Consider the following 15,282-nt stretch of genomic DNA (forward strand, 5'->3'; position numbering starts at 1 on the left):
CGTTTTCTTTGTTCCCCTCGCGCTTTTATCATTCACGTTCCGTGGCCATCTTTCGACCTTGTTACTCGAAAAGTTGCGCGGAATTAAAAGGAAGTAGTCGCTCATCGTACGCAGTCGTCGCTCCGTGTTTCTTTGTCCTCGAAATAATTCACCTTCCTTTTCCCTCCCCGTTGAAACTTGTCCAACGGCTTCCTGTGTGCCCTCTGTTCCCCTCTCCCCTTATTAGTAGCTGTATAAAATTGAGGAACGTACACTCGTTCGAGAATCTATATCACGTATCTCTCTCTTTTTCTTTTTCTCGCGTTAAACGTCGAAGTTTACCAAGTTTAATCAGATCTTCATCCTCTTTCGTGTAATCGACTGTTACTTTTCAAAAATAATCTTCAAACCATTTAAAACAAAGTTTGATTAGAAAAGGAAATTGTTGGACTAAATAAATTTCAAAAACAAATTCAAACAACAAGATCACCGGAACGGAAGTTTATTTCTTCGGAGATTGGATATTATTTTTAATTCCCCTCCCTCCAATCGTGGGATCGATTCTCTGTGGAGAGAGGTTCTATTAGAATTTTCAACGCGCGGAAACAACGTACGAAAAATCCGAAACCACTGGAAATTCCGGACGTGGGTCGCCTTGCGACGCGAAAGAAACCGCGAGGATGAAAGAAAAGAGAGAAAAAGAGAAAAGAAGGGGGAGGGGAGAAATGGCGAGGATAATGGCCCCTCGACATCTTGCGGGAAATACGGGACCGGGCCGTGAAAATAATGCAGGACTCGTTTGTTACTTGTCGGACAGTGATTCGTCTGGTTGAGGTCAGGGGGGGCGGTGAGAAAATGGCGAGGGCCGGTGAAAAGTGGTGAATTTTTCATCTGCATAGTTAGTGTTACGTTGCGGGCTCGAGGTAAAAACTTCCTTCTTTTCCCCCTCAGGAATTTGCTGGATAAGGAAAAAAAAAGACACAAGGAAAAGAAAAAGGAAACAAAATAATAGAAACGGAAGAGCAAAGATTTCAAGGAAAGGAACATGTTTAACCGTGCGCCGAGTTCCATTTCTGTTCCGTGGATGACCGAGTCTATGGAGCAAGCTAAGAATCTTCTCTTTCTTATTTTCACTTGTTCGACCCATTTGTACGGCTTCTCTTTGTATCCACTTCTCTTGCAGGGAATAACGTTCAAGAACGAGCAAAGAAGTATGTTTAAAAGAAGAAGACTGTTTATACTGAATCGTCTGTTATCAATAATTACACGTTTTTCTCTCTCTCTTTTGCGTATTTTCTCATAGAAAAATCGTCAACAAAATCTCTCATTTCACTCAAAAAATTCAAATTCATCTATCCATTCCAAAACAGAAAGCTCGTTACAATAGAAAATCGAACATGCTTGATGCGAACTTTTTCTCGCCACTAGTTTTCCCCTATCCTAGAATGCTTTTTCGAGCCGCGATAAATCGATGAAACGGCGATAAAAGTCAGCCGGTGGGGATGAAGTTAACCGGCCTCCTCGAACGAGAGGAGGGATTTAAAGCTGTCGGTTTCTTTCTCCTCGCGAGAAGACCATCTTAAAAAGAAAAACGTTCGAGTTTTAAGACAACGCATCCCTGTATTCGGGAGAAATAATTCGGTAATTCGATTGGTCGTGTATAACGACAGAGGTTCCGTGTCTTTGATTCTCGTATACGTTTATCTTACGCAATTACGCGCGCCGCACGAAACGGTATCGTGTTTTACGGTAGCGAGGAACACGAGGGGGAGGAGCTCGCGCAAGATGTTCCAAAACTATTGTTGCTGGCTTGGAGCGCCGGTAAATCGCGTTTAATATACGCCTTCCTGAAAGAGTTTGAACGGCCGCGAGTTGGGGAAGGAAAGTTGGTGAATGGAGGGAGCGAGGTAATACGAGTGTTCGTCGTATCGCTTTTGGCGCGGCGGGGATAAGAAGAGGAGGAGGAGTAGTCGAGTCTGGCTTTTGCGCGCCAAGTAATGAAATAGTAAATTGAAATAGGCTCGTTTCGAGTTTCTTTTCTCTTTTTTTTTTTTTTTGATCTTGTCGAGAGGAGGGAGAAATGCATCTCGAGGTTAACGCGAAGGTATAAGGTGAAAGCAAATTGATCTTCAATTTTTATACTTTCGAGAATTTTTCCAGCTTCTCTTTCAATTTTGATATTTTTTTTTTTTTTTTTTTGTAATTTGGATAGAAGAAAGAATTCTTCTGTCCCCTGAATTCTTTCGTTATGGAATAATTTTCCAGAGGGAAACTGGCTGGATGTTTTCGGAGGTGACGTTGAAAATTCGCGGAAAATCGTACCGTTTCGACGGTATGATAGCGAAAGCGACAGGGGTGGCGTCGAATTTTGTAAATTTTACGGATTCTTCGAATTTCACGCGGCAAGGAATGCCGCAAATTAAAACCTGCCAGTTTCAACGTGAGCTTTCATCGAAATCAGGGAGGTGTATGTGTGCCCGCGTTAGAAAACGAAATAGCGCCGGCAATGGCGCGGAATGTCGCGAATTTCTGAAATTCTCCCCATGATTTCCGGGACAATGTCACGAATTAAAACTTTTCAGACGTTTCCATGGAACCCGTTCCACGTCTCGATATCGTTACTTTGTATCGGAAAAGTAAAAGGTGGCTTCGAGGATGGCGTGCAATTTCAACCTCCACTAATTATAATCAATAATAACGCGAGATTTTTCCTCTTTTTTTTTTCTTTTTCTTTTAATGAAATAACATTACGCTTTCTACGCTGCCTTCCCAATATCGGATGATATCGAAACAGCCAATACGTTCTTTTTAAAAGAAAAAGAAAAAAAATAACATCTGATATTGCGAAGCGTAGCAACGATAATGCGCTTTGCCTCGAATCGATATCTCTATTGGTTCCTGAGAAACAAGCTTGTAAAGAGGAACGTAAAACGCAAACGGCGACGAATGGTTAAAATTCTTGGAACTGGCATATTTTCTTTTTTTTCACGAGAAAGTGCGTAACAGTCGAAGAGAAATCGCGTGTTTCGGGTTTCATTGGCGAAATGTGTACAAGGAAAAACAAATTTACGAGAAAATTTGTTTTAAAACAAAAATTGGTATCTTAGAAATAATCACCATCATTATCATTATCTTAAAGGGGAAAGTTCTCGATCAATTTAATAGCCGAGTTCTGATTCTAAAAAATATATAAAAATTTTGAGGTGACAATTTTTCCAATAATTTCTCTAATTTTTTCTGTTTAATACAGTAGACTCTCGAACGAATCTCAAAAAATAAACGATGCACGCATAGATGATCTACGCGGCTTTTCGCGTTATCGCAATGTAAAGTTAGGCGTACGAAACAGGCAATAGCTATAAGTTACGTACAGGTATCGAGCTGCCATTAGAACTCTCATAAAGCTGTAGTATGCACTTGTAATACTGCCGAAACCCGAGACACTTCTCCAAGAAAATACACCTTGCACTCAAGGGGGTGTCTCAAAGTTCAACAACTTACCCTATGAAATCCCATAAAGCCTTACTCGGCCCACTTGCTCCGGCTTCCACGTTTCGACTATTTCCAAAATAGCTTAACCTTCGGTATCGCAACTGAAATTCAAACGCATTTTCATTTTCCCACGTATACTCGAGGAGAGAGCAAATTAAACAGAAAAAAAAAATATATATATATTTCATCAACCACCATCGTTCCAACATTCGCGCATTTCTCCTCTTCTTTCTTCCTCGAAACGACGCATTTTCTATTGAAAGCGCGAAAACTCGCGTTCTCGACGAGATCTGATCCCGTGTTCGCGAAATATTAATCGGCAAAATCCACTCGAGAACCAGATTCAGGAAGAGATAAGCGGTACGAGTCGACCCCCTCGAAAAATCGAAGGCTCGTGCACGGCCTCGAATCAGATCGTTGCCGTGTCTGAATCAGATAACGGGCCTTTATCGAGCCTCGTCCTGCGTATCGAGTTTATCCTCTTTAACCCTTTCTGCTCTCTTACGCAACACCGTTGCTGCGTGCACCGCGTTCCAGATCGCCGTCACCTTAATTAGCATAGATAATGGAGCGTGCGTGCGCTTTCGAAGCGCGACAAAGCTGGTGGAGTCTGCGATATAATCGGCCGATAAGGGGATGGTCATCGAGTAAGATCATCCGTCTCTTCAAGGTTACTGGAAAATGGGTTGATCGATCGATCTTTCGTTTGTCGAAAGACGGATTTCGATAGTTGATATTCGAAAAGAGAATCCCTGAATCTATTCTTTTGTCTCTAATTAGGAAATTGAAAGTTGCTTGTATGTTGTATGTACAGAGAGATCCTCCCCTCCCCCTACCTGTTTTACAATAATCTCTGAAAACGTCAAGCTGGAAAAGAAAAAGGAGATTATATATATCCGACTTATCAAGGTGGAGGATAAAAGCTTCCGGAAAGCTTTTTAATTTGCTTCTATATATGTGTATATATACTTTTTTGTCCTTGTTATATTTTCATTTTCAGTAGAAAAAAAAAATCCTGTTTTTCATCTTTCCCCTTCAGGACCATTAACTTTAATGAAATTCTTCGCGTGTTCCCTTAACGGCTTTATCGCGCATCAACTCGATGCATTTCTACGAAAGAAAAAAAACTCGTATTATTTCTCGGGCGTGTAAACGAAATCACAATAATTGTTCAACGCATCGTATTGCATTCAACGCGTATATATACCTCTAAAAAAAATATCCGTTCAACCGAATCGATTTGCGAAAGGAAATTTTCATAACTTTAACGCGTAATTGGCCGGGGCAATTGAGAAAGAAAAACAGGGAAAATTTGCGTCTCTATTCAGTGGCGCAACGATTCGCGTCAAATCTAGTTACAAGCGGAGCCATGGACTGGATAATATTCAATCCGGTCCACGCCCGATTATGGGACGGTATTAAACCCATTACCTGGTTTCGCATGGTTACGTTTAATTATATTTGTTGCGCCGGCTGGAACGCAATTACAATATTGCGAATTATAGAACGGGAGTAAGTAATTAATTTTCGAAATGTTTTACGGCATCGCAAAATTTGCGTGTGTGTACGTGAGTTTATTTGTCGCGACGCTGTGTCGTTCACACACCGCGAAACACACGATAATCCACGCCACAATCCGCGTATCGTAATCGACTGTGAAAACGCGGCCCCGAATCATTAACAATGAACAAACTCGCTAATCTCTGTGTAAAATTACGGGCGGCGGTTCGAACAAAATATTTTGACCGATGTTAATTAAACCTTTCCACGCCATATTATAGGAGGAGGGACACAGCGTGGCGTTGTTTTGCGTTCGAATTGAGGTTACTACTCTCGCTCCCCTCCCCGCTTTTGAAACCGGGCGCCAGATAAGTAGAACGAGGACAGCGGTGGTCAGCCGAGCAGATAAGCGAGCGGGACAGTCGAGAATCGATTGTACATCTAAACTTAACCAAGCGTGACCCTTTTGCCGTTTCAACGAGGGACGCGAATAATTATGCTCGCGAAAATCGAGCCGATTATCGAAAAGCAGCAAGATTTTCCAATCGAGGGTGGGTAATTTTTAATTTTATAAAAACGGAGAAGGAGAGAGTTAAATTATCTAAAGAATTAATTTTAATGCAAAATACATACGAATCGCGTCCGGGCGAAACGAGATTATCGCTCATAATGGTGGACGCGTGCACGCTTGTTGATCGAATCAAATTATCATTATGTACGTTTAATATTATAACGATTATGGGAGGGAGGGAGGAGAGTAAAGGGGTGAAGGTAAATGGAACGAATGGTGTTTTTCATTTCGGGCGAAACTGACTGTGCGACCGATTCGCAAACAGCTCGAACGAGATGTTGCATAGTAACGCGGCCGATAGTCCCGAATGAATACGGAATACGGATACGGGTATATAATTACTTTCCGTGTTAATTCTCTTTGTTACGTTTTAATCGGGCAAATGACGCGTTGTTAATTCGCTTAACAACAATCATCTCGCATTTCGCGACATTTCCAGTTAATCCTGCCGATTAATCGGCCACGGAATCGGAAGGAAGCCCATTTTCCAAATGGGGATCAGAGAAATCGGAGAAATCGTTGATAATTCGTCGATACGTAATTTAAAATAATTGATTTCCATTTAGCGGCAAGTGAGGATGTATAACGAATTCGATTCGTCGAATGAAAATTTCACGAGAGAGAGAGAGAGAGAGAGAGAGAGAGGAACGATCGATACAGTCGCAATATTTCTTCCTCTCTCTGCGAAATTAAAAATTTTCTTCCCCTATTGTAAAAATCATCCGCTCTCTACCGCGAAACAAACAATCCTCCGACCCAGATTTACACGTTTGTCGTGCATTTTCCAGGGAGGGAAAATTCTTCGGAATGTTGATATATCGGACGGTGAAGCGAGCCACGTGTCGCTAGGAAGGAAAAGTACTACTGTATAAAAAAAAAAAAGAGCGGAGGAACGAGCCCGACCTAGAGCCGACAGCGTTTGCCCGGAGGCCGTGGACTCGTTCGATCCACGGTGCGTTGTTACGTCATTACATCGGCCAAGCTTGAATTTCCACGCCGGATGACACGACCCAGAAGAGAGAGGATTCTCTCTCTCTCTCTCTCTCTCTCTCTCGGTCAACCTCTTACCTATCTATATATGGTATTCGTATTTTTCGAAAGCCTCTCGGCATCGAACGTGGATGGGGAATGGAATGGAATGGAATGGAATGGGAATACGAGGCAGGCTGGAGAAACCTCATCTCCAACTTAGAATCAGATCCTCCTGGGATATTTTAAAGTCTTATTATATTACGCGATGGGATTGCAGCGATAACAAAGAGTTTTTAACGTTGGCTGGTAAGAGAGACGCATCGGAATATACGAAGCGTTGGATTCATTGACAGGATAGTTTAAGAAGAGAGGAGTGTCGTAAAGTGATAGAAATGAAAGAAATAGAAGCGAGTTTTTAGAAAAGAGTGAGAAAAAAAAAAATGAAAAAAGATGGAGTAGGATAACTTTTCGTTTTTTGCAATTTTTTATTCACTCGCAAACGATCTCATATAATTCTGTAAAAAATATATATATGTGTAAAATTCTTAATAGAAAATTCCTGTAGTAATATTGCGATCGATAAGTATTTTCTACGCCCTCGTGCGAGGGCAGTTGCGCAATCTCCGAGGATTTTATTGACATCGTAAAATAAATCCTTTCTCGTTTGTCTTAACAGTCGAGCGAGCGACAGGTTAAGATTATCACGTTTGAAAAGCCAAGCGATGTCACGACGTTCAGAGAGGATGAAGAGAGAGGATTTTCGTGGAGAATAACGTGGAGAAAGAAGGGAAGAAAGAAAGGAAGAAAGAAAAAAGCGAAGAGAAACCACTGTGATGTTACGAGAGCCTCGTAATTAAGCCTCGCGATAATTGCGCTTTTAATACCTCTTCCTCCGATTTCTCTCTCTCTCTCTCTCTCTTTCCCTTTTCCTGCGACAATGTTAGGAATAGAGAGGGAACAGAGTCTATTGTCTCCGTTGAACGAGGCGAGAATTGATTAGTGATTTGATTTAATGACACCGTGACAAAAGAACGGGTGACACTCGATCGATCTGTAAAAATTCTGTTCGACGCGACTCCTCTTCGTTCGTAATCAATAAAACAGGCTAATTGGAACTTTCTAAAGGTAATCTCTCTTTTTTTCGTTTCTTTTTCCTTTTTTTTTTTTTTTTTTACGAGAACATCATTTTGAATATTAATGGAATGATACGAATTGGATCGAAAATATAACATAATGGAGAAAATAGAGAAAATCGTTGGGAAGAGTGATTCTAAACAAATGGAAGCGAAATCGAAGCGTAGCGGAAGGAATCACAATGAAACGGTTTTGAAACTGAATACGAATATTGTATTGAATATCTAATAGGGAAACGCGTATATAAACTCGTTTCCAGAATAATAGGTGTAAAACGAATTTTATTGACTTTTTTCGCAATAATAAAAAAAGAAAGAGAGAGAGAGAACGTTTATCGAGAAGAGAATAGAAAATTTCGAATTATCGAACGGAGATAAAAATCCTCCCCTTCCATTTCCATTCCCCTCCAAATATCTCGAGAGAGAGCTCGAAACGACGAAATCTTTTGTTCTTTTTTTTTTTTTTTTTTTTTTTTCACAGCCCCGATTTTATAAACCAACCAATGTTCCATTTTTCCGTGGGACAACAACAGAGACGAAAGAGTGTAAATCTCGTTGGGACACGTACGCACATAATTTCGCAACGCGGCCTTATCGGGGAACGGCGTGGCATGTCATTCTCTCGATCCTTTCGCTCCTCTCAATCCCAAATTCAATCTGATGCCTTTACTACCGACGCGCTCTGACCGAACAGCCCATATCCGCTTACGACCATAGAAACGTCCGCCTGACAGGCGAAACTCGCTCGTTAATCACGACAGTTGGATTCTCCTCCCTCCTTCGATCTCGTTTATGCGGATTTGATGCTCTACGGTGTTGTGTAGTCGGGTCCACAGGTGTTTCTCTCTCGCGCGTGCATGTAAATTCCCCCTCTCTCTCTCTCTTTCTCATTCTCTCGCAAAGAGAAGAAGATAATTTGTTTTCCAGCTCGTCTTGAAACACGTTCAAAAGGACGAGGTGAATTTATGGCGTCCGCGAGATTAACGACACGCATCGACTCGGGATTGATTAACAGCCGGATCGAAATGGAAAAACATCGGTTTCCTTTTTTTTTCTTTTTTTGAAAATTTGTAACGGCCTCTCCTCCAAGTTCCACCACCGATGTTGCGGCTGTTCGGAGGATTATTAAATCGGTGATCCTGTTTGGCTTGGCCAACCGTTTGGAAATTCACGTTATTTTATTTCGACGAGTTTTAAACTTGTTATACTTTTATTTCGATATTCTGTTTCGGTAAAAAGAAAGGAAGACCTCTCCACTCATTTGCTCCACTTTATACGTCCGCTCGCAACCGCAAAGGTCAACTGTAATCCCTCAAACGCTATCTTCCTCGTTTCTCTTCTGATTCAGCGTTTCTTGCGATCGCTCGACTCGACTCGACCCGATCCGATCCGATCCCCAAACGAGGTGGTAAATAAATGGAACAAATAAAACTTCCCCTCCGGTGAAAAGGCGCCAGTCACAAGTAACCGATAAAAAGGCGGTAACGGTCCGCCTTCGCCTTAAGTAGCGGCCCATTAAAGTGGATTAATGGCCACTTATACATTACGATGGGCCAAATTATTGAATAAGAGGGAGGCGAAGGAGGAGGAGGAGAAGGAAGAAATTCTTATCCGGAACGACCCTCGTCATCGCTCCACGGATCGAGTCCACTTGTACACCCCCCACCTTTCCCTCTCCCCCTCGTGTCGAACAATATCCTGGATGTTCTCAAAGTTTGCCTAACGAGGCTCATTTGACACGGTCCGAGTGTACCGGCCACACACAGACGACGACCCTTCGATCCCATTACTCGCTCCTCTTGATCCTCCTCCCCCTTCATCTTCCCCTTATCTATCGAAATGTTCACCTATATATCGGCCATTTCGATAATCACCCACTAATTGGCGATCATCGCTACCTAAGCCGGCGATACAATCGTGGTACATATCGTGGTCGTTCGTCGTCGTCCTTGGAAGAGGTTTCGAACGTTTCTCGAAAGGAATGGTAATCGGTAAATTTTAATCCGTTCCGAAAAATTTCCTTAATTTTTAAATAAAGGTCGAATCGTTTAATCGTAATTTATTTCTTGAATTTTCGATAATTGGTCAGAGGAAGTGGGCGTTCAATAATAAGAAATGCGTTGAAAAATAAACGGGGGAGATTATTCTTTATGAAGTTTTTGCCGCGAGACTTTTGCAAAGTGAATTCTTTTTCTCTAAGGAACTGAATAGATCAGTGGTTGCGGTGGTGGAGGGTTGATAAAACTACGGCGGAAAATTAATGGCGAAGTAATTTCGCCGTTGCTTATTTTATCGAGCTTCTCTCTCAAAGAGAAATTGCCAGGATTGAAATGGGAATAAAATAGACGCAAAAACTGAATTATCGAAATACTATTTATATCGGGGAAAAGAAAGGTTGGAAGGAAGATTTTCCTTTCGGTTATTAATTTTCGGAATAAATATACGAGCAGAATAAAGCGAAACGTATCTCTAAAAAAAATATATTTTTTTGTTTTTATTAATGAAACGATGGTGATTGAAAAATTCAATGTTTTTTTCTCTCTCCCTCCCTCTCTTTTTCTCTCTCTCTCTCTCTCTCTTTGTAATTTCAATATTACTCCCGTTTTTTCATTTACTAAAATTTATATTTTTCACGAAAAATGCAAGAGAAAAGTAACACAAATTTGATTACGTACAAATTCTCCGATATTTCATCGAAAAATTTTAAATGAGTATTTAATATACGATACATAAAAAAAAAATATTTCGTAAATAAAAATGTATAAAGTATAAAGACCAATATAAGAAAAATTAACATCGCGTCGTTTAATTAATAATCTTCCGTTCGAAAATTCCCTGTAATTAAGGGAACACGTTACCCAACGATATCAAGTCACGAGTAATTTACGTCGAAAATAATAATAATACGTCGGAAAAATTGCTCGTAATCGAAACGAAGTAAAACGAACGAATAAAAAAACGAATAAAAATATTCTCAAAATATTTCGAAATGGAAATTATCCGAATAAAATTATTCGCAAGAATTATTCTCACGAGATGAGTCGAGCTCGAGATCGAAATTTCAAATAAACGTCGAAAAAATAAGCAGCCATTGGTTTTCAACATTCGAATTTCGGCAACGATCTGTCACGCGATAAACTAAATTACGGCCGAGTAACGGGTTAAACGATTATAACGGGAGGAAAACGCGAAAGAAAATAGGGAAACTGGCCATCGACGTTTGACAGACGTTTCGACGAGGCCGGGTTGTGGTGTACACCGGAGTAATGCGGTGCTCACCGATAATAAATTATCCGTAAGCGGGCGAGCGGCAAGCTGCGACGGTCAGGTGCGCCAGGCAAAAACTGGCAAAATGGATTATTAATTACGATATCACGTCGCCCCTTGCGGATGAACGAAACCAGAGGGAGAAACTTTGCCCAGCTTTTTTTCCACGAGCCTCGAATTCGATCCGCGCGGGTTATATTTAAAATTACTCGAGATAAAATACTCGAGACAAAATTTATATTTACATCTTCGTATATATATATTTCGCGTAACGTGTCAATTCTGTCGAGTGTAAAGAAAATAGGAACACAAGGAATCACAAGTCTCGCGCAACTTTCACCATATGCGTTACCACGTCGAATCGGTCATTTTCCATGAGCGTGCGCGGGGCGTAGCCATCGTTCGGTACAAGATTGGTTCGCCAGCTCGATTAAGCTGGCTTTTTCAATTCTATTCCGTATGTGGCTAACTGATATCCGATGTTATTTCGTTGGCCGAATGGCCGCGCGATAGTTTTATATACAGAATGTTAATCTTCCATCCGTTCAATGAACGTATGCCGCGGATTAAACGTTCGACCCGTGTATCCTCCCTGAAAAAAAAAAAAAAAGAAAAAATGAAAATTTAAACGCTGATCGATCGTTTCTGCTTGTCGACACGCGACAAAAGTTTCGCGATGGTTTTCGCATTTAAACATCGTCGTTTATCCTTCGATATTATCAGTTTCGAAGCAAGCGAACGTGTTATACGTTTCTGTTTAATGTCGCGTTTATATCGATAATTAGATTATTAAACGCTTTTCCCTTTCTTTCTTCCTTTCTTTTTTCGTACAATTTATTCTATCGAGTGAATAATTAAGTTCGAAAATATAAGAAAAGTTTGCCTCTCCCCTCCCTCGCGTAGTCGAGACTTGCAGAAGCAATAAACGCCGCGGAAAATTTTTAACTTGGAGTTAATTTAACTTTCAAATTGATCCTATCAAAATTTCTTGCAAACCTCGTTCGAGCGAATGGACCGAGAACTTGTTCCATGCTTATTCCGAAGATGTTTCCCGCACAAATAACACTTTTATAGAGCACTTTTCATTCACTGCTTGCCCTCGCGACTGCCAGAAGCCAAATGATATTACGTCGAGGCGTATTTAAGAAAGATAAACAAATCGATCGTTTCGAGGCGAAGGATAAATTCCCGGAATCCCCGAAATACGAAACTGTCGAAAGAAATGAAAACAAAAACATTTCGAGCATTTGCCAAATCTCGATACGAAAATGTTTACGTATCGTAATTGCTCGCTCGTTTAACTTATCTAAACTATAACCCGATCAATTTCGATTTGATTTCTTTCTCAGAAAGAAAAATAAAAGAACGAGAAGAAGAATAGAAAAAAAGATAAAAAATGTAATATAACCCTACGATGAATCCTCCTCTTCTTCGTTGAAAATTCGTGCAACCACGAATGCATTCTCGTGAAACGGAATTCCATCCGTCCGATTTTGGGAAAAACTCGATTCGAATATCTGGAGGAGGACGATTTATTAGGAGACCGTGTCCCCCGTGTTACATTAGGAAAATTCGTTCCATTAGGAAGATTGCACGATTGGACGGAAAGGTACAAATCGAACGGCGCTCTCCAAACCCTCCCTCCCCTCGTTTGGCGTCGGATAACCGATCGCTAATTGCTTTTGTCATACCGATAATTAATAATGCATCGATCGTCGCGAGGAGGGGGTGACGATGAGTGGCCGGCGAATTAAATGCGTTAACGAGGATAATCGGGTTGCGGTGAATGGTAAATGGAAAATACACCGGTACGGCAGTTATTGAATACAAAACGAGGCTGCTGCGATCCATCATCAGGGTTTGAACTGTACTGGCTTTCGATACAAACGTTTAACGCCCCGCTATTTGACTATTATCGATGAACATATTTTCGAATAGTGGAGGGATGGAGAATAAAAATTACTTACATAATTTATAATAAATAATAATGGAATAATCGCAAATATATAGCTGACAAGTAAAATGTTTTAATTTTAAGGGCGCTTTGAAATTAGAGAAAATAATAATTCTCGAAAGGGGGGAGAAAGAGTGGTAGAATTAATTTATATAATAAATATTCCCGCTCAATATGGCGACACGAGGAGTAACGATGATAATTCTTCTTTTTCGTTATTTTGCGCGTGTTACCCTCGTTCTTGAAACATGAAAAGAAGGACGTTGAAATACGCAGGTGGTATAACGAGGAGAGATGAATGGCGGTCGGTTTGATTTGCAGAAGGAGCGACAGAAGTGGCAAACAATGATAGGGAAAGCCGTGTTGGTACTTTGCGGCGTGTTGACGATATCCAACTGCTGCTACATTTTTCCAAAAGGTACTTGGACAAGTAACGAGCGAAACGACGACGCCTCTCCATATATTCTAAAGAAAGAAATTCTAAACTTTGGTGAAATTCTAAATTCCAAGACTGTTCGAATACGTGCTAAGATCGAAAAGATTTCTCGCGAAAATAATTCTTTATTGTAATTTATACAAATTACCCCACAATCATTTTTTCATTTCCTTTCTCCTTTCTTTCATTCGTGTCTCCCATAAGAGGAGGGAGAGGTCACGATATCATCGAGACCTTTCGAAACGAAAAGGATATTTTAATTGAACATACCGCCCTTCCTTTCCCCTTTATCAGAAGGTTCCATTAAAAATTTTCACCGGCTTAACCGCGGCTTAATATATTGCGGGCGGCTTTTATCTGTTCAAATCCCGGGGAAGAAAGGAGTGGCGAGGACCAGGGAGGGGCGGCGGCACGGTCACGGTTCGTACGCTGTGTTTTATCGCGGCACCGCGGTGGTCTAAATCCTCCCCACGATAGTAGACGATACTTTATTCATCGTGAATCGCGCGGATTTAATTTCACACCGTTTTACGACGCGCTCCCGTGTTTACGGTTTGTAATTACGTTTGATGCCTGAAAACGAGCGTGACCTCCCCCTCCGTTTAGGAGAAAAGAATAAAAAGGAAGGAGGAATCATCGATTAAACGCGCCTCCCGCGTCTCTTTCTAACGTAACTTTCAGATTTCACGCCGAGCCGAGAAATAAAAGCGAAAGTTAAGAATTTTCCGAAAGAAAATTTCGAAAGATCAATTTCGATTCAAATCGTTAAGGGGGAAGAAAGTTTTCCCATCGAGAACGGGGATAAAGGAAAGATGAAACGGAGAAGTTGAAGAGAAAGAAATGAATGGATGGGCCGTATTTCTCTGTTACAGAGATCAAGGATCCGTGCACGAAACTGAATTGCAGCCAGGGGTCGCAATGCGTGCGAAGCAGGGACGGAAGCGAGGCATCCTGCGAGTGCCTGGAATCCTGTCCGAGTTTAGGGGATCACGAGGGATCGAGCCCCGTTTGCGGCACAGATGGGACCGACTATCCGTCTCTGTGCGAGATGAACAGGGCCGCCTGCGCCAAGGGTGCCAATATCACGATGGCGTTCCAGGGGAAATGCGGTGAGTATTGGAAAAATTCCAAAAAAAATATTTCGATTCTCTCCACCACTCTCTCTCTGCAATCCGCTTTCCAAGATGATCTTGTAACGTTGTTATTAAAGTAGAACGACGATTATCGATCCATATATTGGAATTGAATAACAAACGGACAAACTTAAGAAACTTATGAAACGGATTTTTAAGAAACTCGCAATTCCTCGCGATCGTATTTATCGAGAGGGAAAACGTGGCCGGATAATCCGGCGATCCTCGACGTGGAAACAAATATTTGTCGAATCGAAGCGAAGGAGGGGGAGGGGAGGGGAGGGGAGGAAGGGCTTAAATACCGGTGTTTGTCGGTACGTATTTACTCGCGTCTTTATGCACGCGATCAAGATTACTTCCGGGCAGATGGCACGGATTTACACACTCGTGTATGCACGATGATATCGCTGGAATTCTTCTATAGGCAGCCAGCAAGCTCGAGACGAATCCCGGGAAAACCGATCTCTTCCGCTTAAATTGCTTCTTCCCGCTTATGAATATAAGGGAATCTCTCCTTTGAAAGAAATATTGCCTTGACCTTTGTTGCCTGGAGATGCGTAGGAGTGCGTATACATCGTTTCTCGTTTAATTCCACGAAACATCTTTTTTACGAAACGGATCCTCTCTCGTTTCACGATATTAAGAGTTAATTCCTCCACCGATAAACTTTTCATCGTTTCGCAGGCACAATACGCGATTGTTCGAATATCCGGTCCCCGATCCGGTCATTGATTAAACGCAGAAGAAAGCGCTATTCAACCAAGAAGTAAAAACAATCTTTTAATTTTCTCGCGTACTTTATTGGTCGGTGAAATAATAAAAAAAAATATATATATATATATATA

The 15,282-nt window shown here is 41.3% G+C and overlaps 1 protein-coding gene across 7 annotated transcripts in view; it reads left to right on the forward strand.

Annotated features, from left to right (window-relative positions):
* LOC102676723 (agrin-like) overlaps positions 1 to 15,282 on the forward strand; it is a 340,887-nt gene that overhangs the window by 296,964 nt on the left and 28,641 nt on the right. For 6 of the 7 annotated variants that reach the window (XM_031509403.1, XM_031509404.1, XM_031509408.1 and 3 more), the window contains one exon: positions 14,177 to 14,413. In XM_031509403.1, the coding sequence (XP_031365263.1) occupies positions 14,177 to 14,413 (237 nt within the window). Of the gene's footprint in view, positions 1 to 13,171; positions 13,287 to 14,176; positions 14,414 to 15,282 lie in introns of those variants that run through there. The other variant, XM_031509410.1, reaches the window with a different exon arrangement.

The sequence above is a fragment of the Apis dorsata genome, unplaced genomic scaffold (assembly GCF_000469605.1).
Source record: "Apis dorsata unplaced genomic scaffold, Apis dorsata 1.3 scaffold_149, whole genome shotgun sequence".
NCBI classification, from domain to species: domain Eukaryota; kingdom Metazoa; phylum Arthropoda; class Insecta; order Hymenoptera; family Apidae; genus Apis; species Apis dorsata.